The 23,560-nt window shown below is 43.9% G+C and overlaps 2 protein-coding genes across 6 annotated transcripts; both read left to right on the top strand.

Annotated features, from left to right (window-relative positions):
• Positions 1 to 2,254: 2,254 nt before the first annotated feature.
• On the top strand, positions 2,255 to 22,170 carry rasf2 (Ras association domain-containing protein 2). Of its 5 annotated transcripts, XM_045706585.1 has the most exons (13): positions 2,256 to 2,555; positions 6,931 to 7,137; positions 10,864 to 11,014; positions 12,328 to 12,401; positions 12,559 to 12,634; positions 12,988 to 13,139; positions 14,090 to 14,184; positions 14,372 to 14,514; positions 14,702 to 14,855; positions 15,120 to 15,241; positions 15,728 to 15,825; positions 15,961 to 18,431; positions 20,458 to 22,170. In XM_045706585.1, the coding sequence occupies exons 4-12, from the start codon at positions 12,349 to 12,351 to the stop codon at positions 16,028 to 16,030; spliced, it is 963 nt and encodes a 320-aa protein (XP_045562541.1). In that variant the 5' UTR covers positions 2,256 to 2,555; positions 6,931 to 7,137; positions 10,864 to 11,014; positions 12,328 to 12,348; the 3' UTR covers positions 16,031 to 18,431; positions 20,458 to 22,170.
• LOC106584928 (ctenidin-3) lies at positions 20,467 to 21,045 on the top strand. Its single transcript, XM_014170622.1, has one exon. The coding sequence runs from the start codon at positions 20,467 to 20,469 to the stop codon at positions 21,043 to 21,045; it is 579 nt and encodes a 192-aa protein (XP_014026097.1).
• Positions 22,171 to 23,560: the final 1,390 nt, after the last annotated feature.

Consider the following 23,560-nt stretch of genomic DNA (forward strand, 5'->3'; position numbering starts at 1 on the left):
CCTGTCCTTTCTTCATTCTTTCTCAAACTATTTCCCTTGCTCTTCTATTTGCTGCACCAAAACAATGAGAGTGAGAGTAGTCACTGGTTCAGAAATGCAGAAATTTAAAAAATGTTAAGTAACATTTCAGATTTACTTTGTTTTATCTCGTTGATTATTTTATTTAGTTATGATTAGTAAGAAAGTAATTGTTTAGTGAAATTTATGTGAAGAGTATTTGTGTGCCTTATGCACTATGTCAGAAAGATATTTATCAGTTTAGAATGGACTTGTTCTGGCCCTATAATAATGTTCTGATTTTCCGTTGTAGCAGAGAGATAATGATAGTGTTAGTCTCCAGAGGCAGCAGGTTGAACTGGACATGACTCAGTTAGGCCCTCAAACTAGACCCGGAGGTGTGAGGGAAAAGGAGAACACCTTGAACATTCTGCTCTAAACAGACTAACTATAGTCAGGGTGTGGATTTGTACCCGTGTTTGATATGGCAGCATGCTTGGTACTGCCTTCCTCTGCTCTGCTCCGTAGTGCTAGGAACAGTGGATACGATAGACGGAATACACCAGTCTTTCAACTTGCTGTCTTTTGTATGTGGGATGGGGAGTGGGACAGGAGGCGGTGAATTCTGGCACTTCTTGTGGGGAAATTCCTTTGTACACACATGCATGTTCTATAATGCTATTTCTATGACATCACCACATGGTAATGAAACTAGCAGAGATTTCTTTCCACCGTTTCCTTCCTCACCCCTTCCTCATCTTCCCCCTCCACGCCTGTAGTGCAGATATGGTGTCCGTGTCCTCTCTGTTTAAGTGTACCTGTTTTCGAGAGAGAGAGAATGTCTGAAATGGCATGTTGTCCACTAGGGGAGTAGGGTGTTATTTCAGCTTCAGCCCATAGACCACCTCATTTGAAGCTAATGCCTCACCTCTGTATGAGCTTTAACTCATTCTCAATGTTAAAAACCATGCCCCACGAGCCAGGTCATGGTATGGCCATGTCTATGACACAAAGAAATATATCCCTTTCAGTTATTTTGAAGGGGAAACTACAATATACATTTCTCTTTCCCAAGTGTTTTATCTTTTTAAAGGTTTTCTTTTTTTTAATACATCGTTATGTTTATTACAAACACATGTTTGTAAGAAAATAAATCATGCATTTTAATATTTTATTGTCATGCTGCAATGTGCACCATTTTATTACATTTTTATTTAATTAAAATAAAGAAAATACATGTATTTTTATTTTTAATCTGTAGTTTGGTGGAATACTTTTGATAGTTAGAATTTTTAAAATATTGTATATTTCCAACATTGCTTCCTGTTATCATGTTAATGAAGTGTTCATACAAATCGAGAAACACCTGACAAACTTTAAACAGATGTAAAAATATATAAATGTATATTGAATTGAGTAGGCTACAGTGTGCGGAAAACTTCTGGACCAGGCATTGTGTATACTAATAGTAGCAACAAAATGTTATATTCTTTGTTCCTAAAACTATTTAATAAGATGTTACAGAATGAATGCTGTCTTTTGTCTTTATTGTTAGTAGAAATCAATAGATGGTGTTTAGACCTCTTACTATTTCAGCCTAGGCTTAACATAAACATACACTAGCTCTGCTGCACAACATACCCACATCATATATCGTCTCAACAGTTCTATTGTTTAAATTATCCTCTTTCAATTTGTCCACTCTCTCCATCCCTGAGAGTGAGTGTTCGTGAGAGTGAGATTAGGCATATTGTTGTGTCTAGTAATATCACGCACTAAACCATCCTCTTTATTGACGTCAGAACGTCTGAGCGGCACAGCTAGAGCAGATGTTACTGAAGAGATCAGTGGGACATAGAGAAGAGAGAGAACGCCACTTAATGGCGCCTACTTTAAATACATCACATTGACTACTATGTTGAGAATAAGAGTGATTACATACAGCCTAGGCTACTGCCATACAACCCCACATATCACCTGAAATCAGTCAAAGCACATGAACATGTATTAAGGGTTAAGTACCTATAAGCCTAATGGTTTTAATATTGAACTTGACCTACACAGTTTAAAAATGAAAATTGGAACTCTCACTTTAAGTAGGCCTATCCCTTGTGTATGCACAGTGGGTCTAGTTATCTATCAGCCCTATGCATGTGAATTGGGGGTTGCATTGTTTTCAAGATTCACCCCCCTATTCTATTCACCTATTCAGAGAGTGAGCAGTCAGCGCGAACAAAGCTGTGGCAGATCGTGCGCTGATTGGTTACCGGCTACGGTGCCAGAGGTCCACTACAACAGATGGGGTTCTCCTCTCGTCGCGCAGACGCCACGCATGCAAGCCCCGGTGCGTGCATGCACCGATTGTTTCCTATGCCCGAATAGGGCGAACCGAGCAGGGAACGAGCAGACTGAGCGACGCACGGTTTACGGTTAACGAGTATCCCACCCGAAACCCAGCGTGGCAGAGAAGAACCAAGCCCAGTTAATCGTTCATAAACATTAACAACTAAAGCCCGAAGAGGTCCTGAAAATCACCAGACTATCTAGCAACTCTGTCCGTAAGTAGGCTATATGTTAAAGCGACATTAGTCTGCCATGCCTGTAACGATCGATAAACTCACAAGGCAAACACTTTGTTATTTGTATTTGCATAGATATTGGCTATAGTTTCGCCAGTTAGAGCAATTGTGACTAGAAAAATAATGCGTGTGAGACTAATTTAGATCCATAAACAAAGAGTTTAGAAGTAATCGGAGATAAACGTTATTGCATCGATAATGCAATGCTATTAGCCCTCAACTAACAGCAATTAGTACCAAATGATACTTTTGCAGGGAAACAAATTCACGTTTTTCCAGTTTTTATTATGTTATTGCACAGAAATGAAACCGATTAGAAGCCATATCTGGGCTCTGCCTATACAGTTTAGTAGGCTAGTCTATAAAACATTATGTGTCTGTCTGGACAGATTACATAACATCAGTATCAGATAGGCTACTTAAGATTCTTCTCACACAAACTCTCACACACACACACACACACACACACATATACACACATATATATATACACACTGGCCAGTGGTAGTGCCCAGAGACTGATCCTCTCAGATGTGGATGTCCAAGCATGTGGTCATATTTTCCACATTAAGTTGTGAGGGAATTCATAATATTGGCCTGTACCTTAAATGATTAATATACTATTATGCTTCCTAAGGTCATATGCAATTTCACAATAATGGTGTGATTCTGAAGAAGGCCGAAACATCAATCTTTTAAAGTTGTGTAATAAAACAAAGTGTTTTATGGTGAGTGTTGCACCTTTTCCTGTCTAATGACACCATAATGGTGTGAGCCAGATTGAAGGGGCATCTTGTCTATTTACAAACCCACACACACACACACACACACAAAAGCTTTGGCACTGTGTGATAGAGTTGGTTGTTAGACATCAGATGTTTTTAGGGTTGCTATGGCAATTTGAACAATAGTGGGCGAGCAAAGTTGGGGTTGAGAGGGAGGAATTCAGGAAGAGTACGGAACTGGAGGTTTGGACCAGCATTCATCCCTTCAGCTAAAGCAGTTCAGGACAGAGGCACGGGGCAAGAGATCAAAACACAAGTGTGTGTGTGTGTGTGTGTGTGTGTGTGTGTGTGTGTGTGTGTGTGTGTGTGTGTGTGTGTGAGAGAGAGAGAGAAGTCAGGAAATTGAGGTCAGGAGTTTTAATGGCAGTGGATTAGTGCCAGTCTGTGGGAGGTGGAGGGAGGGGGGGGTGGAGTCAGAGAGAGAATGGTAAAAGGGATGGAGGAAAACAAGTTAGATAAAGAGGAAACAACAGCACTAATGAGAATATATATTTTACAACAAGGAAGCAATAGACCAGGAGTTCAGCGCAAGAGAGCGAGAGATAGGATAGAGGGAGGGGGAAGAGAAGAGGCAGTAGAAAGTAGTCTAAAACTCTTCTGCTTTGCCAATATTTATACCTGCTTTCCATGCCAATAAAGCTTATTTCCTTCAGAAAGTATTCATACCCCTTTACCTATTCCACATTTTGTTGTGTTACAGCCTGAATTCAAAATGGGTAAAAAAAAAAAGTTTATCTACACACAATACCTCATAATGACAAAGTGAAAACATGTTTTTAGAATGTTTTTATGACGTGCACCCCATAAAAAAAGACCGGTAGAGATTTTGTTTGTCTGTTATGTTGAGCGGAATCACCTGGTTCATTCATTTGTGACCGTTGTATTATGTTTATGAAGGCTGCTGCTGAAGACGTATGCTTTGAAGCCTGCTTAATTACCTGCTGCACCCCAGGCTGGAATGTCATTTAGATTAACGGAACGTGAGCACTCGGAGCCACAGAATTTATACAGTGCCTTGAGAAAGTATTCATACCCCTTGACTTATTCCACATTTTGTTGTGTTACAGACTGAATTCAAAATTGATTAAATATATATATTTTCAAACATCTACACACAATACCCCATAATGACAAAGTGAAAACATGTTATTAGACATTTTAGCAAATGTATTGAAAATGAAATACAGAAATATCTAATTTACGTAAGTACTCACACCCCTGAGTCAATACTTTGTAGAAGTACCCTTGGCAGCAATTACAGCTGTGAGTCATTCTGGGCAAGTCTCTTAGAGCTTTCCACACCTGGATTCAATCTCTGTCAAATTGGTTGTTGATCATTGCTAAACAACCGTTTTCAGGGATTTACAAGTAGATTTATGTCAAAACTGTGACTTGGCCACTCAGGAACAGTCACTGTCTTATTGGTAAGCAACTCCAGTGTAGAATTGGCCTTGGGTTTTAGGTTATTGTCCTGCTGAAAGGTGAATTAATCTCCCAGTGTCTGGTGGAAAGCAAACTCCCCATTCCTTAACGTTTGTTTGTTTTGTTCGTAGAACCTACCAGCATTTCCCCCTTGCTCTTGTCTTGTCTTAGTTCCTGTTTTCTAGTTTTTCCCGGCTTTGATCCCTCTGCCTGACCTGAGCCTGCCTGCCGTCCTGTACCTTTGCCCCACTACTCTGGATTACTGACCTCTGCCTGACCTGACCCTGTGCCTGCCTGTTGTTGTAATAAACATTGTTACTTCAACACGTTCTGCATCTGGGACTTACCTTGAACTGGCCATGACTGACCCAGCAGACTAGGACCAGCTCCGCTATGCCATCTCTTCCCAAGGAGCCACCATTGGTAGGCACGAGGAGTTGCTTCGCGCTCTGATGGAGTGGTTCCAGGCCGTGGCGAACGTCACGGTCAAGCATTGGGCACATTGCGGGAGCAATTCCGTGGGTTGTCTACTAGGCAGCCTACCACGACGGTAACCTCCCAGCCCCTCAGTAACCCGGCTGGTAGTAGCGCCATCACCCCGGTTTCCCAGGAACCCCGCTTACCTCTGCCGGAGCGCTTCGATGGAGAGTTAGGAACCTGTCGGGTGTTTCTTGCTCAGTGTTCCCTCGTCATGGAGCTGCAGGCTTCCTCCTTCCCCTCGGACCACTCTTAAGATAGCGTACCTCATCATGCTGATGTCCGGGAGGGCTCTCGCCTGGGCTATGGCCATTTGGGAACAACAGTCAACCGTATGCTTCAGTCTGGAGGGATTCGTGGCGGAGATTAAAAAAGTTTGAGGCTCTGGTGTCCGGGAGAGAGGCTGCCCGGAGATTACTCCAGCTTCGGCAGGACTCCCTCAGCGTGGCAGACTATGCGGTGGATTTCCGCACCCTAGCAGCGGAGGGTGCCTGGAACCCGGAAGCGCTGTTTCGACACGTTCCTGCACGGATTATCGGTGGAAGTAAAGGACGAGCTTGCAGCCCGGGAACTACAGACGGATCTCAACTCACTCGTCACTTTAACCATCCGGATCGATGGTCGGCTACGGAGACGTAGGAGGGAGAAGAGGTCTGATTGCGGTCCTAATCGCTCACTCAGGGATCCCACCTTGCATCTGATGAACTCCGGAAGTCCCCGGCGTCTACGTCCCCGAGAGGGTCCGAGCTTACCCGAGTTCCACCAAGAGCTTCCGAAGACTGCCGATTCACCTCTTCCCAAGCCGATGCAGCTCGGCAGGGCTAGGCTGTCTCCAGCCGAACGCGTACGCAGACATGACAACGAGTTGTCTGTATTGCGGTACTGCCGGTCATTTTGTATCTACCTGTCCCTTCAAGAGACCTAGCTCATTCGTTGGAGTGAGTACTCTGGTGGTTCTTAAAGATAATTTTTCTTCTCCTCTTACTTGCCCACCTCTCCACGCAACCCTGCTGTGGGGCGACCAGTCCAAGTCTCTCCAGATACTCATCGACTCTAGGGCCGATGTGAGGTTTATGGACGTTACCCTGGCGTCCGAGCTGGGCATCCCCACTCAACCCCTCTCCATTCCCATGGATGTTAGAGTGCTGGACGGGCGCTCTGTAGGCCCGGGTCACCCACCATACCACACCCATCAACCTACGATTGTCGGAACCACAGTGAGACGATCCAATTCCTGCTAGTTGAGTCTCCGCATGTTCCTGTCGTATTGGGATTCTCTTGGCTCCAGCGACACAATCCCTCTATTGACTGGGCTACTGGTGCCATCGTGGGCTGGAGCCCGTCCTGCCACACTCATTGCCTGAAATCAGCTCTGCCTACCCTGGGACGTCTTCCTGGGGGCTTGGAAATTGTGCTGATCCTCTCCGCCAGCTCTGCTGAGTACCAGGACCTCCGCAGCACCGACCAGTATCCAAGAAGGTCAAGCCAGATGCGCTGGCACGCCGCTATAGACCCGCAGCTACACCCACTGAAGCCAAGACCCCCCCGCTCCAAGATCATTAACGCCTCTGCTGTTCGTCCTCAGTTGCCCCGTACCCTCTGTATACTTCCTACCTTTCCTGTGTCTAGAATTAAACCATGTCTCACAGCCCTTTGTCTTCTGTTTCCAGGCCCACCCCTCTTCCCCTGTCTCATCGACGGCCAACCGTCATACAGGGTGAGACGTCTCCTGAAGGTTCGACCTCGGGGCAGGGGATTCCAGTACCTGGTTGACTGGGAGGGTTTTGGCCCGGAGGAGAGGTGCTGGGTCTCCGCTAGGTACATCCTGGACCCAGGCCTCATCTCTGAATTCCAACGCCGGCACCCCGCTCAACCAGGTATGCGCCCAGGTAGGACGCCTTGTGGCGTCCCTTTAGCGGGGGGGGTACTGTCACGCCCTGATCTGTTTCACCTGTCTTTGTGCTTGTCTCTACCCCCCTCCAGGTGTCGCCCATCTTCCCCGTTATCCCCTGTGTATTTATACTTGTGTTCTCTGTTTGTCTGTTGCCAGCATTTTCTCTCTTGCTCCTGTCTTGTCTTAGTTCCTGTTTTCTAGTTTTTCCCGGCTTTGACCCCTCTGCCTGACCTGGCCTGCCTGCTATCCTGTACCTTTGCCCCACTACTCTGGATCACCGACCTCTGCCTGACCTGACCTTGTGCCTGCCTGCTGTCCTGTGCCTTTGCGTCTGTTGTAATAAACATTGTTACTTCGACACAGTCTGCATCTGGGTCTTACCTTGAAACGTGATAGATACACCATCCAAAGTGTAATTTATAACTTCACCATGCGCAAAGGGATATTCAGTGCCCTTCTTTGCAAGGCATTGGAAAACCTCCCTGGTCTTTTTGGTGGAATTTGTCTTTGAAATTCACTGCTCAACTGAGGGGCTTTCAGATAATTTTATGTGTGGTGTACAGAGATAAGGTAGTCATTCCAAAATTTGAAACACTATTATTGCACACAGAGTGAGTGCACATTTTTAATCCTTAACCTTTCTGGCGCAGGTGTTCCGCTAGCGACCCACCTCGACAACATCCGGTGAAATTGCAGAGCTCCAAATTCAAAATACCAAAATAGTCATAATAAACATTCATAAAAAATACAAGTGTTATACATCGGTTTAAAAATTAACTTCTTGTTAATCCAGCCGCTTTGTCAGATTTCAAAAAGGCTTTACGGCGAAAGCATACCATGCGATTATCTGAGGACAGCGCCCCGCTTACAAAAGCATACAAACGTTTTACAACCAAGTAAAGGAATTACAAAAGTCAGAAATAGTGATAAAATTAATCACTTACATTTGAAGATCTTCATATGGTTGCAGTCACAAGAGTCCCAGCTACACAATAAATGTTTGTTTTGTTCGATAAAGTCCCTCTTTATATCCCAAAAACTCAGTTTTTGTTGGCGAGTTTTGTTCAGTAATCCACTGGCTCAAAGGCGGTCAAAACATGCAAACAAGGCCTCCAAGGTGGCACAGTGGTCTAAGGCACTGCATCGCAATGCTAGCTGTGTCACCAGATATTCTGGGTTCGAGCCCAGGCTCTGTTGCAGCCGGCCGCGACCGGGAGGTCCATTGGACAACGCGCACTTGGCCCAGCGTCGTCCGGGTTAGGGAGGGTTTGGCTGGCATCGCGCACTAGCGACTCCTGTGGCGGGCCGGGCGCAGTGCACGCTGACCAGGTCGCCAGGTGTACAGTGTTTCCTCCGACACATTGGTGCGGCTGGCTTCCGGGTTGGATGTGCGTTGTGTCAAGAAGCATTGCAGCTAGGTTGGGTTGTGTTTCGGGGACGCATGGCTCTCGACCTTCACCTCTCCCGAGTCCGTACGGGAGTTGCAGCGATGAGACAAGACTGTAACTAATTGGATACCCCGAAATTGGGGAGAAAAAAAGGGGTAAAAACCAAAAACATGCAGACGAATAGATCCTAATAGTACCGGTAAAGTTCGTCGAAACATGTCAAATGATGGATGTTTATAATTAATCGTCAGGTTGTCAATTGTCTAAATAATCGATAATATTTCAATCGGACAATAGCATATTCAATAGAAAGGAAAAACAACTTCATTTTTCAGAAAACAAGCCTGAAACAATGTCTAAAGATTATTGTCATCTAGTGGAGGCCATAGGAACTACAATCTGGGTCCTAACCCATTAGGCATTCAATTGAAAATACCCACATCAAAAAAATCCCACTTCCTGGATGGATTTTCCTCAGGTTTTCACCTGCCATATCAGTTCTGTTATACTCACATACATTATTTTAGCTTCTGGGCCTGAGTAACAGGCAGTTTACTTTGGGTACACTTCTCATCCAGACGTCAAAATACTGCCCCCAAGCCATAAATGTTTTAACTTATTAAGGCTTGCCATAACAAAGGGGTTGAATACTTATTGACTCAAGACATTTCAGCTTTTTATTTCTAATTCATTTGTAAAATATAATTCCACTTTGACATTATGTGGTATTGTGTGTAGATCAGCAACACAACATCTACATTTAATACATTTTAAATTCAGGCTGTAACATAACAAAATGTGGAAAAAGTCAAGGGGTGTGAATACTTTCTGAAGGCACTATAATTGTCCGGAAAGAGGGAGGAAGAGAGAGCAATGCTTAGACTAGTGAGAGACAGGCTTGGCTGCTGTGGTTGGTAAGGGGTGGAGGAGGAGAGGTATACTGACTTGGCTGCTGTGGTTGTTAAAGGGTGGAGGAGAGAGAGAGACAGGCTTGGCTGCTGTGGTTGTTGTAGAGAAGGATTCAAGAGAATGCGGAGGGAGGGGAAGACCCGGGGACTATTTTTGGAGCCCCATCCAGATAGAACAGAGCACATTATCCCAAAATCCATCATCCCAGCTGGAATGCAGAATAGAACACAGTAACAGAACACAGAGCCATGGGCTGAGCTAGCCTGGGTCAATGTTGGGTCAATTTGTCTGTTTTTTGATACGGACGGTCGTTTCCCCCCAAAACAACAGGCATGGTACATTTTCTGCAAGCAGCAGAAAGACTCAATTGAGACAGATCATAAGTAGTGTGCCAGTGTAGACACATCATTATTCATCTCTGGTGGACAGATGTACGTAACATAAAGTAGCTTATGCAGTTACGCAAGATTTTAGATCTAGGTTTCATTATTGATGTAGAACTGCCAGGCTAGACCAGGGGTTCCCACATGCCCAGTCTTAAACTCCAAAGCCTTTTAGAGGTTTCTTGGGCCACAGTCCAGTCTTAAACAACATACCAGTAGTGGGTCCTATATTCCTAGGACCTTTGGCTTGAACCAACATACTTCCGCCCTCAAGGACTGAGCCACAGCCACCCATCCCTGGTCTTGGTATTAAATGCCCAGTGCAGTCAAAAATGTGCCTTCAGAAAGTATTCACACCCCTTGACTTGATATTGAGATAAAAGTAGCAGCATTGGACCTTTAAAGGCTAATGTCTCCTATTGTGTTGTTCGGTGGTGCCTGACAGGGCCTAATGTAGGTGCTGAAATATTGATAATGCTGCATGGTGTGTGGGTTGATTGGTATTACATTTTTCATATGGTCACGATCATTTAATGTGTTTATGGTTGTGAGGCATTGGCTGGACACCTGAGGTAGACTGTGGGTGTGGTTGTTGTCTGTTGCTTCATACCGCTCAATACCTCTCGGTCTGTATACGGGGGTACGTGTGAGCCTTTCAGAGAGAAGCTGTGTGTGTGTGTGTGTGTGTGTGTGTGTGTGTGTGTGTGTGTGCGTGTGCGAGCGAGCGATATATTTTTATGTCTGTAGTTTGAATTGAGGAAGTATCTCTCATGTCAGAGCGGCAGCGTCAGTTTCGCCGTGACTGAGGCTCTGAAGGAGGAAGAGATTAGCGGATGGGGAGCGCTTCCTTTTAACCAGCCCCTTCAACCGCCACTCTCTGGTGCTCTCTCCATCGCCTCTCCCCTCTCCCTTACAAACACACTGAAGCCTTAGACTGAGGCCCTGGGTCATCTACCCTGGGTACACAGCCACTGAGACAGACTCTGAAGAGCCACGCTTGGTGCTGAACTCTCTCTCTCTCCTCCACAGAAAGGACACAGTAGCTTCATTGGGTCCAGCCGGGCCGTCTTCAGGTAAACTCCTCTGACTGGACCCTGAGGACTAACTTATTGTGTGTTTGTGCAGCTAGCGGATCTCTCTCTCTTTCCTGGCCTACCAGGATCATACAGATCTTAGCACGGTAAGCCACACAGCGGCCTTCTACACACGCACACAAACACGCACTATTTCAGCAATGAAATAGTGAGGTAGCCTGCCACAGTAGTTGTAGCAAGATACACTGGGTAGCATAATAGTGTGTTAGAGTGTATGTGCTAATGGCAGGGATTTAAGAGGTCTTTCAAGGAGGAGGAATTTAGCTTGCTGGTACCTGGGACAAGGCTGAGACACTGTGTGCAACTGAAATGATTCATGCACCTGTTCTTGTCCATCTGGATGCTTCTGTGCTGCCCCCTAACACACACTTACCATTTCAGCTGGGCAGGAAGGAAACATGTGAGGTTGCTGGCAGCATTCCATGTTAAATTAAAGTCCAACATCTGTTTGTGTGCGTGTGTGATGGTCACCATGGAAGCTTCCGATCGTGTGATAGTGGTTTTCTGTGTGTGGTTTGTTTTAGACAGATGGAAAAGAGGAAGAGAGAGATTGTGTAGAGATTGTGTCCTCCATCTCACACTGACAGAGACTTGTGTCACAGAGACAGTTTGTCGAGTCACACCAGGAAGGACCCATAAAAACTCACAGACCCATATCACATGGGTCTGAGCTGTCATAGCAGAGAGAACAACATTAACCCTGCATACAAACTGGCTGGCTAAAAGATGCATCTAACTAGCTACAGAAGAAGTCGGAAGTTTACATACTCCTTAGCCAAGTACATTTAAACTCAGTTTTTCACAATTCCTGACATTTAATCCTAGTAAAAATTCCCAGTCTTAGGTCAGTTAGGATCACCACTTTATTTTAAGAATGTGAAATGTCAGGATAATAGTAGAGAGAACAATTTATTTCAGCTTTTATTTATTTCATCACATTGCCAGTGGGTTAGAAGTTTACATACACTCAATTAGTATTTAGTAGCATTGCCTTTAAATTGTTTAACTTGGGTCAAATGTTTCGAGTAGCCTTCCACAAGCTTCCCACAATAAGTTGGGGGAATTTTGGCCCATTCCTCCTGACAGAGCTGGTGTAACTGAGTCAGGTTTGTCGGCCTCCTTGCTCGCACACGCTTTTTCAGTTCTGCCCACACATTTTCTATAGGATTGAGGTCAGGGCTTTGTGATGGCCACTCCAATACCTTGACTTTGTTGTCCTTAAGCCATTTTGCCACAACTTTGGAAGTATGCTTGGGGTCATTGTCCATTTGGAAGACCCATTTGCGACCAAGCTTTAACTTCAGTGTGTATCTATTGTTCTTCAGCATCTATCCACATTAATGTTTAAAAGCATCTGATCACAATTTCTGTCTTTCTCTCTCACGCTCTCTCTCTCTAGCTCCTCTCATGCTGACTGAGAATGGATAACATGCAGGATGGGGTTCAGATTGGAGACAACAAGTTCATCAGCAAGTATGCCATACATACACACACACACACACACACACACACACACACACACACACACACACAGTGTGTTCAGACGTGTGTAGTAATATCAAAAAGTATAATATTAAAATGTGTGTAAAGTAATAAATTGTTGTGAAGAATGTTGTGTTTCTGTCTTCAGGGCAACAGTCCTGTCCCATCTCAAAACCTACAACCTCTATTATGAAGGACATAACCTGCAGTTGAGACACAGAGAGGTGTGTTTGTGTTGGTGCAAGTGAATGAGAGTAAGAGTGAGAATTGTCTGATAGCTGCACCCTCCTATTTCACCTCTTCATTGCATTTATAGTCTTTCTCTTCCTTATTTTCTTTCTCTCTCTCATCTATCCTCTCTCATTACTTTGCTCTATAATTTACCCCAAACTGACTGTTCAATAATTCACCCTGCCCCGAAGGGGTAATAACTGTGTGTGTGTGTGTGTGTGTGTGTGTGTGTGTGTGTGTGTGTGTGTGTGTGTGTGTGTGTGTGTGTGTGTGTGTGTGTGTGTGTGTGTGTGTGTGTGTGTGTGTGTGTGTGTGTTTATTGATTATGGTAACTCTGTCTCTACAGGAGGAAGGGGAGCTGATCGTGGAGGGTTTGCTGAATATCTCCTGGGGCCTGCGTCGACCTATCAGATTGCAGATGCAGGACGATCACGAGCGAATCAGACCTCCTCCCTCGTCTACATCCTGGCACTCCGGCTGTGCCCTGGATAATCAGAGGTAGGGAGTGATGCTCTGGTTACCATACCAAGGCAACATATAGAAACGTACTACATACTGTATGTATAAAAGGTCTATGTTTTTACCAAGGGTGTATCTTTTTGTTATTACAGTATGTCCTGATACCATGGCCATATTGATATCTCTTTATTATAACCAGGGTGGGTTACGGCAACCTAAATATAGGGTTTTTAGTTTACTTTGACCACACATATTGTCTCCTGTCAGTAGTGCTGAGAGATGAACCAACCTTTCTGTTATTTGAATTCTGTGATCTCAATGTGCACATTGCAGTTTCTCTAGAGATAAATCAGATCCAGCCTGAACTGTGCGATGTAGTAGGGAGTTGTAGTTTCCAACAGACCAAAATTCTGAGTAGTTCAGCACAGATAACCTGCTAATTAACTAGAATGACCATAATCCATTGCGTGCCTCAGGTCTGTTTCTTTTATGCCTGCTACTGTACATAAGAGACAGAAGAATGCACAATCAAGAGGGATAGAGAGCAGTTGTTCGCGAGGTATCTCTACCTGAAAATCGAAGTGATCTAAGTGATTGGTAGTTGGTATTAAAAGTATACCTTATTTACTTTGAAGAACTAGTAAAATAGGGATATTGTCAGACAGGATAGGCGGCAGCTCTATAGTCATTATATAAAACTAATGTAATATACACAACAACTTGCTACAAGCACTTCGCTACACCCGCAATCGCATCTGCTAAACACACAAATAAAATTTGATTTGAACTGAAATATTTTATTAAAGTCATGTGAATAAATGCTGGATAAGTGGCCGGCACTAATGATTACATAGAGACCATATTTCACTGTTCCTCTACCTGTCTCATTTACACTTTGATGTAGAACAACTTTGAAGAGAAGATAATGTGTCATAAATAATGTCAAGCTATTAAATATGGGAATATTCATGTTTTCTCTATGTCAATAGCAATGAAGGTACCCAGCAGACCCTGCCCAACATAGAAGTGACAGAGCACGAGAGCCAATCAGAGGACAGTATTGTGAAGGCGGATGAGGAAGAAGGTGGGTCTTATAGAAGACTAGTCTGAAAACCTTCAGCATGTTATTATGGATAACTCAGTTATTTATCCTACATTAGATAGCCGTGTCTGTTCAACACAATCCATTTTTAGAACATTCTGTGACATTCTTAGGAACGTGATTGTCTGACTCCTCCCCTTTCTCCTATCTCTATGCTCTGGTTGGACAGAGGAATATGAGCGCTCCGCCCAGCTGCTGAGGACGAAGAGCGATGCCGGGTTTCTGAGGAAGGCCCAGCGCCGGTCGCCTAGCGACCAGAGGAGGATACGACGACACCGTTTCTCCATCAATGGACACTTCTACAATTACAAGGTACCCATGCACACACACACACACACACACCATAATACTGCAGCTACACACTACTACAACGACAACATAATACCACAAATAAACTCATTTTCTCTCTCTCTCTCTCTCTCTCTCTCTCTCTCTCTCTCTCTCTCTCTCTCATTCCTCTCCCCTTCTCATAATTGTGCTGCCCCCATCGCCCCTTCAGACTGCAATCTTCACTCCAGCGTATGGTTCAGTGACTAACGTGCGGATCAACAGTTGTATGACCACGCCCCAGGTGCTACGAGTGCTACTTAACAAGTTCAAGATTGAGAACAGCCCAGATGACTTTGCACTGTACCTTGTACACACCAGCGGGGGTGAGTGAGTGCGGTGTTGTGTTGTGTGGTTGTGTGTCTGCCACAGAGTGTGAAGCTGAATCACTTTCTCCCTTTCACAGGGTCCATGTGAGCAATGTCTGTGTTTATCCTAGAGTAGACTATGCATTATTAACTGTGTGTGTGTGTTTGTGTGCGCGTGCATGAGAGTGCTGCAGCTCTGTGGCAAAGCATGGCGATCTACTAGCATAACTTAAGCACACCCGTTGTAATGCAGTAAAGGTTTGACAATGTTTCTTCTTTCAGAGCGTGCGAAGCTGAAGCGCAGTGACTACCCCCTGGTGCTGCGTGTGCTTCAGGGTCCGTGTGAACAGGTCAGCAGAATCTTCCTGATGGAGCAGGACCTGGGAGAGGAAGTCACCTATGATGTAAGACTGCTAATGTATAACTGCCCAATCATTCCCGGCCTACATACCACTGTGTAACTGCTAAATCCTTCCCCACTTCTTAGTGCGCATAAACTTAATCACGTCCTCAGAATGGAATATTCTGTATGTCCCCTTGTCTATTACAAAAGGGCTCAGTTCAATATAACCTGCAGTGGGCTATTTATGCACTAGACTAGAATTTAAATAGACCTTTTACCATAACACAGTCCAGAGTCAAACCAAAACCATAATTTACTTAAGTTAAGCAGCTTAGGGGTCTGCAAGCCGAGCCAATTAGTTGTCCTCAACAATGACTTGCCACCGGCTTGACAGTGTGAAGTCAATGGCCATCAACTGAAATACGCTATTATGACTGTATGACATCCTTTATGTAATTGTTATTATTACAGTATTGTGATGTTGTAATAGTTGAGGGTTCAGGCCAAGTCTGTGTTTGTAATTGCATTTCTTCCTCCTCCTAACCAGGTGGCGCAGTATATTAAGTTTGAGATGCCAGTGCTGCAGAGTTTCATCACCAAGCTGAAGGAGGAAGAGGACCGGGAGGTGCAGAAACTCAGGAGCAGGTGAGGTGCAGGCAACATCTACCTACCTCCCCTGAATGGCTGTGTTTATGGTGTCATGTACTGTGTATTTATGTCTTATTCTCTTCCCTCTCTCTCTCTCTCTCTCTCTCTCACTTGCTCTCTCTCTATCTGTAGGTATACATTTCTGCGGTGTATCATTGAGAAGCAGCTGCGTTGTCTTCCTGAGGGGACTGCCTGTATGTGACCTGGTCTAGGGAGGGACCACCTGATCCTCCCAACCCCAGACGCTGTCCCATTACCCCAAACAGGGGTGGCCATGAACCACCCTGAGGACAGGCATCCATTCCGACCTCGCTTTAATCTCTTCCAAGACCTCTATAGGGACAGTGTACTAATTGTGTGAGCTGAGTTGTGTGTGGTACCTTCCTCAGTTGAGGTTGGGGTCATTATGAAACATGATGTCTGCTCCGTCCCTACCATGAACAAACGGTACACATTCTCCTTGCTGTCCCAATCCCTCTCTGACACACCTGCCTCTCTGTCGTGCTATCTGCGTATTAACTGTATCAATATCAGCAGTAATAATGGTTAATAATGAAGGTAAAAGGTTGGCATTTGTCTCTTGTGGCTCTGTATGGGGCATTGAGACTGTCCCATGTCCTATACCACTCAGATGCAAAATAACCTAAAGCACATCTAAATCTCTTTCTTCGTTTCTTAGTTCTACTGAGTTAGACAGAACTATATATATATCTCTCTTTCCCTCCATTGTTCTCTCTACCTCTCTCTCCTTGCATATTTGTATTTTCTATTTTTGACCAAAGCCCCATTTTGCCACCTGCAGATCACTGATTGTCTCCCTCTCCAAACCAGAACTTGCCTTAAGACTCAAGAGTGGCATCCCACGCCAGATGAGATTCTCACCCACCCAGTCGGTCGGTAGGGGGGTTGAATGACTCCTGTCCGGTGACAGTATGTGGTGTTGAAACATGCCTGTCACACAAGTGTGGTACAGTACTATTTCCATGATCAGCTCTACAGAGGCAGGAACTGTAATGTAACTTCATGACTTTTCTTGCCCCAGTTCATCTAAAACTGTCTCCTGACCAGTTGTAGTGGGGGACAAAAACATGTATTTCTGCTACCTGTCTGTTATTTTTTCTTACCTTTATTTAACTAGGCAAGTTAGTTAAGAACAAATTCTTATTTACAATGACGGCCTACCAGGGAACAGTGGGTTAACTGCCTTGTTCTGGGGTAGAATGACATATTTTTACCTTGTCAGCTCGGGGATTTGATCGAGCAACCTTTCAGTTACTGGCCCAATGCTCTAACCACTAGGCTACCTGCCGCCCCATAATCACATAGTATAGTGTAGTGTGATATGACCTGTGTGTCTGCTCTACTAGCCTACCTGGAGACTGAAGCACAAAACATAGAGAGGACCAGAGTTCCTTAAGATTGTGAATTATGTACATTTATTTTTTACCTTTATTTAACTAGCCAAGTCAGTTAAGAAAAAAATCTTATTTTCAATGATGGAGTGGGTTAACTGCCTTGTTCATGGGGAGAACGACAGATTTGTACCTTGTCAGCTCGGGGATTTGAACTTGCAACCTTTCGGTTACTAGTCCAACACTCTAACCACTAGGCTACGCTGCCGCCCCACATGATGAATCAACTACAATAGCTCAAACGAGGGAATGTTTTGTATGTGTGTGTTAGGTTGTGTTTGTGTGTGTGTGCACACATTTCTGAAGCAGTACTTACTTTCCTGGTAGATATTGATCTGTGTGACTGCGTGCGTGTGTATGACTGTATACAGTACTTTGAGATGTGGTACAACAATTCTATTACACCTATATCTACCCTCAGCTTTTAAAAGGTTTCTGTATATTGTGTGTGTGAGCGAGCGTGTGTGTGTGTGCGCTTGTGTGCATGTATGTCTGTCCTTTCAATTTCTATGGCTCTTTCAAGACTGACACATTTATTTCATAATAAAATACTTTAGCTGTTTTAATGTTGCATTCTGACTTTCTGACTGAGCGCTCCTTTGGGGAAACTCTTCAAAGGCACATGCCACTATATAGAAATGCAGCTTTTTACAATAATGATTATTTGGTCTGTTATCTTGGTTGTATTATACTTGTTAAAACAAAGCTGTATGATATTACTCTGTATTATTGCTGTCTGTTTTGGTAGGCTAGGAGGCTTACAGTAACAGCAGGCTAAACACACACACACACACACACACAGGTCGTTTTGAGTTTCTACTCCGTTGGTGGGTTAGGGGCTGAGACACACACACACACACAGGTTATCTATGGCTAAGTGTACAGCTAAGTTTGCATGTATTTCTGTGTTGTTGGGGCAGGGGCTTACTGTAACTACAGTGTTAGCAGGGATGAGCATCATTGTTTATCCTGCTCAGCCAATGAGGAGGTCAGAGATAGATCCCCTCTCTACCTGGCTGAGACCATTTGGAGGTTGAAGAGACCCGTCCCACACACTCTCTCTCCCAGACAGTCACAGGAATCGCTGACGATCACACACACAAAGGAGAGAGCCAAAAGGACAACAGAACAAGCAACGGACATCCTCTGACCCATCTGTGATTTTCCTCAGCTCTTTGTCAACTTCTACAGGTAAGAGTTTCAACTCTCACTACTGCTTTTAGCTTTGCAGTCAAATGTACATTCAATTATCATTCTATCATTTCTAAAGATATTTAAGTCTGTGTTATTGATGATGTAGCATACTGTAACTGTTATCTGGGATTTGTAAAATACAAATACCAAGATGCATTAATGCAGGTACATCACGTGTGTCATTAGTGTTATTTTCCAATGTTTGACCCAGTTGTATTGTCACCTGTATAACTCATTCTATAGTGGTCAAATGTTAGTCTAAAGGGTTTTACGTAGATATTTACACCATGCCTAAACAGTTACCAAAATCTATGTAGAGCTGCCCAGATCAAGTTAGTAAACAATCAGAATTGGATCCTTAAGAGGCTAAAGATAAACTATTAACATCCGTCCAAACTCATTCAAAGAGTGTGAAGTATGAGCAATATTTTAGATTAGAATTCTCTTTTTTTTTGAATGAACAAGGATTACATTTACAACTTTCTAGAACTCCATTTTCTGAATGAACCAGGAGGGAGGTTCTAGAACTCCGTGTTCTGTATGAACCAGGAGGGAGGTTCTAGAACTCTCCGTTTTCTGAATGAACCAGGAGGGAAGTTATAGAACTCTCCGTTTTCTGAAATAATATCTACCAGTGGAGGCTGGTGGGTGGAGCTATAGGAGGATGGGGTCATTGTAATGGCTGCAGTGGGATTCATGGAATGGCGTTAAACATGTGGTTTCTATATGTTTGATGTGTTTGATACTGTTCCATTAATTCCATCCCAGCCATTACAATGAGCCCATCCTCCTATAGCCCTTCTCACCAGCCTCCGCTGATCTCTAATGTAGGTAATCTTGGAAACTGGAAAGCTACTGTATTGGATTATTCTACAGACAAAAGGCTAAGGGGTAAGGATAGCCTTGGAGCCAAGGACACAGATTACACTGTAATGCTGTGTGATGATGATGGGGAGAGAGGAGGACAGACAAACAATCTTAGGTAGGACAGATTAGTGGTAAAGAGGTCTGAGTAAGAGAGACAGAGGAGAGAGATGAGAGGTAGAGAAAGGAGAGAGATTATGGAGGTAAAAACCATATGACCATTATTGAGATGTAGTAACATGGTACTTGTGAAGTTAATCTGTTATGGCATTGGTCTAGTGGTCATCTCCTGACCAAGTAGAAAATGTATCTCTTGGGTTTTGAAACACAAAAAAGGGGATTGACAAGGACTATTGTCAACTCGCATCAAAAAAGGTTTAAGAGAAAAAATGTTGACAGTAGAAACTCTCCCTTCAATCCCCTCGTTGTTTTTCATACTAGACTAGAACCAGAGTTCGTACCAACCTGAGTTTATATACTGACTTGTCAATCCACTGAAGACTTAAAAACTATGTTGAGTTGTTAGATCTTATCTATGCTATTGTGTGTTGACTTCTCACAGCTCATGTAACACTCTCCTGTCAAAGCTGGATTAGCAGCCGCAGCTCGCTCTGCCCTGCTCTTAATTTGTCTCTAGCGTAAAAATAACCTTTACTTAGCACATTCTCAAAGCCTGCAGTGACGAAAACATTAGTGCGTTAGTGTGTGTGTACGTTGTGTTCTACCATACTCAAGTGTGTGTGTGTGTGTGTGTGTGTGTGTGTGTGTGTGTGTGTGTGTGTGTGTGTGTGTGTGTGTGTGTGTGTGTGTGTGTGTGTGTGTGTGTGTGTGTGTGTATGTTATGTTCCACTGTACTAATCACTGGACAGACTGTCCAGACTTGCTGATGAATGCAGGCATTACATCACTGTGTGGGTCTTAAGGCTGGCAGCTGACACTAAACACAGATCTGGATCAGCTTTCCCTTGTCAATCAACCCAGTTAACCCACAGGTGGTTTAAATCCTAACTGACACTGGATTAGCTCGTAGGGTTATCCCACTTCATGCACACACAGTCATGATCATGTCTTGTTCTTGTCTTGATTATGACCCAGCGCTAGTGTGGAAATGTGGGATATTCTCATCAATCACAAACCGTTCATGATCTTGTTTTCACAGAGAATGAGGATGGTTGGCCAACGGAGACTTCTCCTCACTGTGGCAACCTGCCTGTTGCTCCTAGCAACCGTCTGCCCCACCTCAGAGGCTCGTCGTGGTGGGGGCTTCGGTCGTAGTGGGGGGTGGGGCGGTAGTAGCCGTGGAGGTGGAGGTTACCCTCGTCAAGGTGGAGGCACGGGATACCGACCAATGCCATCCTCGAGTGGACAGGCATACCGACCAATGCCTGCCCAGAGTGGCGGCTCCAGTGCCGGGAAGATGGCAGGGGCTGCTGCTGCTGGTGCCGTGGGGGGAGCAATGCTGGGTAGTGCGTTGAGTCGTCCTGGCTACGGAGGAGGATATGGGGGGTATGGAGGAGGCTATGGAGGTGGTTATGGAGGCTATGGAGGAGGCTATGGAGGAGGCTATGGGGGGTACCCCAGAGCTGGAGGGTATGGCCCCAGGCCTGGTGGCTATGAAGGTCCAGAGGGCTCTGGGGATATGGGTTACTACTATGGAGCATCCAGTGGGCCCATCTATAACAGCATCATCGTCATCATCGGGTCGCTAATGTCATTGGTGATGGGGCACTGGGTGGGAGTGATGTAGAGATGGCGTGAAGATTTGGATGGAGTCACGACTAAAGCTCTCCAGACCAAGACCATATGGGGCGGCAGGGTAGCCTAGTGGTTAGAGCGTTGGGTTGCAAGTTCGAATCCCCGAGCTGACAAGGTTCAAATCTGTTGTTTTGCCCCTGAACAAGGCAGTTAACCCACTGTTCCTAGGGTGTCATTGAAAATAAAAATGTGTTCTTATCTGACTTGCCTAGTTAAATAAAGGTAAAAATAAATATGTATATAAAGACTCTTGAGACCCTGACCAAGGCATTGAGTTGCTGACTATGTTGACAATGAGATTACAGTTTGTGATTCCATCTGTTCTGACTCACAGGTGTAGTGGGGCAAATACACTTCCTGTGTAGATAGATCCCTGATGCAGAAAGACTCTGATGTGTCAACTGCTTACACTTTTCTTTTCATGAGACATTACATAACATAAAATATCTGGTGTGTGATAGATTACCTTCCGGTCGAGCACTCACTACCTCCATAAAGCAGTAGTACATATTTACTTCTCTTTACCATGGTTGTTATCAACAGTTTAATATTGCCATGCTGCGGTAACAGTTTACTTGAAAGACTCATGCTATAACTCATGTTTCACTGATTTCAACCCTTGGTAGAATACTGGCAGCTTTTGGATGTGGATTTGTAAATGCTGTATATTGTACTATTCTATGAATTATATTTTGTGTCCATTACTTTTCTTACTTTATTGAATAGGATGTGATTTTGGGTGAGTGGAGTGTATAAACACCATTATGAACCAGGTGGTTCGAGCCCTGAATGCTGATTGGCTGAAAGCCGTGGTATATCATACCACAGGTATGACAAAAAAATACTGTTTACTGGTCTAATTACGTTGGTAACCAGTTTATAATAGCAATAAGTCACCTCAGGGTTTGTGGAATATGGCCAATATATCAAAGGGCTGTATCCAGGCACTCCAAAACTGCCCTTAGCCGTGGTATATTGGTTGTATACCGTACCCTTTTGTGCCTTCTTGCTTAAGTATTAAACACAATAACTAGTTCCATGTTCTGTATTGGTGTCATTTGATGAATCTGATGTAGTTTTCCTGTGGGGTTACTCCAATAAAAACATGGGAGACAGAGATGCGTGTATCCATTCATGATATTGACCATAATCAGACTGTGTAAAAAGCATAACTATCATTAGATCATGAAATGAGAATGTGACAGTTCAGATAGTAGTAATATTTAGATTTTGAGGCCAGACAAAACATGTGAAGTCACTTCAGTACCTGTGCAACAATCACCAGTCAATCGAGCATAGTTCTCGTAGACAGATTGGAATCTAGAATGAAATCTGTTATTGGGAATTTGTGAATGGCTGTATATAGGCCATTCATTGAAGTGGATCTCAATTCAAATTAAGATTAGGAACCTGACTCACACAGTGGAGGTATTCATAGCTATGGTAAATGGTTTTAGTCTTAGCCCAGATCATTAGCCCAGATCATTAGCCCAGATCTTTGTAATGCTATTGTTTTGACACACATGTTGACATGCGCCAGGTATGTTGGTCAGCAGTCAATAATAAATAGGATGTCCTATGACCAAACAGCCGCACTGTGAGATCAATCCTATTACTGTGGGTCTCCTGGCTGTCAGGCTGTAATACAATCACTCCATCAGCAGGTGGAGACATGAGAGAACTGGAAGAATACTGGTTACCTGTTAAGTTAACCCCAAATGTCTGTTCCATTATGGAAATGATCCTCCTAACAAGTCTGTCTTACTCATGCAAGTATGTATGGTAGACCTACAAGTTGCTACTTCCTACTGCCCTAATTGAGCTAACTGGAGGAGCAGTATCTTGATATTTATTGACTTATTAATAATGATCATATAAAATAAATATAGAGAGAACCTTTCTCAAATGTATTTTCTCTCAGAACGAGAGAGCAAGATAAATAGCTTCTGCTTGACTTGTAGCCAGAATGTTCAGCCATCCTAATCTATGCAGATAAGGGCATTCACTATTTCCTCTCCCTTCTTTTCGAGTTTTCCCTCACTCCCCCTCTCCTTTCTCTTCCTTTCACATTTAATAGTCACGCTTCATTTCAGGACCAAGTTCTAGGCTACCTAGCAACACCATGCACTGTGCAGGCTGTGGTTGTTATGGATACATCCCCATGGTCCATTACAAGAGATGAAGGCCTAGCAACAATAGTCATTCTGTTTCTATATTATGTCCAAGGCTACTGATTGATCAAACACAGTCAAACAAAAAGAGAAAATGATTTGACAATATATCCTACAGATAAAACTAATAACATTCCTGATTCTCTGAGGTCAGACTTTTAGTACCAAAATAGATATGTTTATCGTTGGAAAATATGTTAGAATTGTCCAAATATAGCCGCCTTCACACAGCATAAAATACGTTATAAAAGACGGCTTAAAAGAAACAAATCCCAAAGATAATTTTGTAAAGTAAAACCCAAGTGTGCTTTCACCATCTTTTAAACCACATGTGAA

The sequence above is a fragment of the Salmo salar genome, chromosome ssa24 (assembly GCF_905237065.1).
Source record: "Salmo salar chromosome ssa24, Ssal_v3.1, whole genome shotgun sequence".
Classification (NCBI taxonomy): Eukaryota; Metazoa; Chordata; class Actinopteri; order Salmoniformes; family Salmonidae; genus Salmo; species Salmo salar.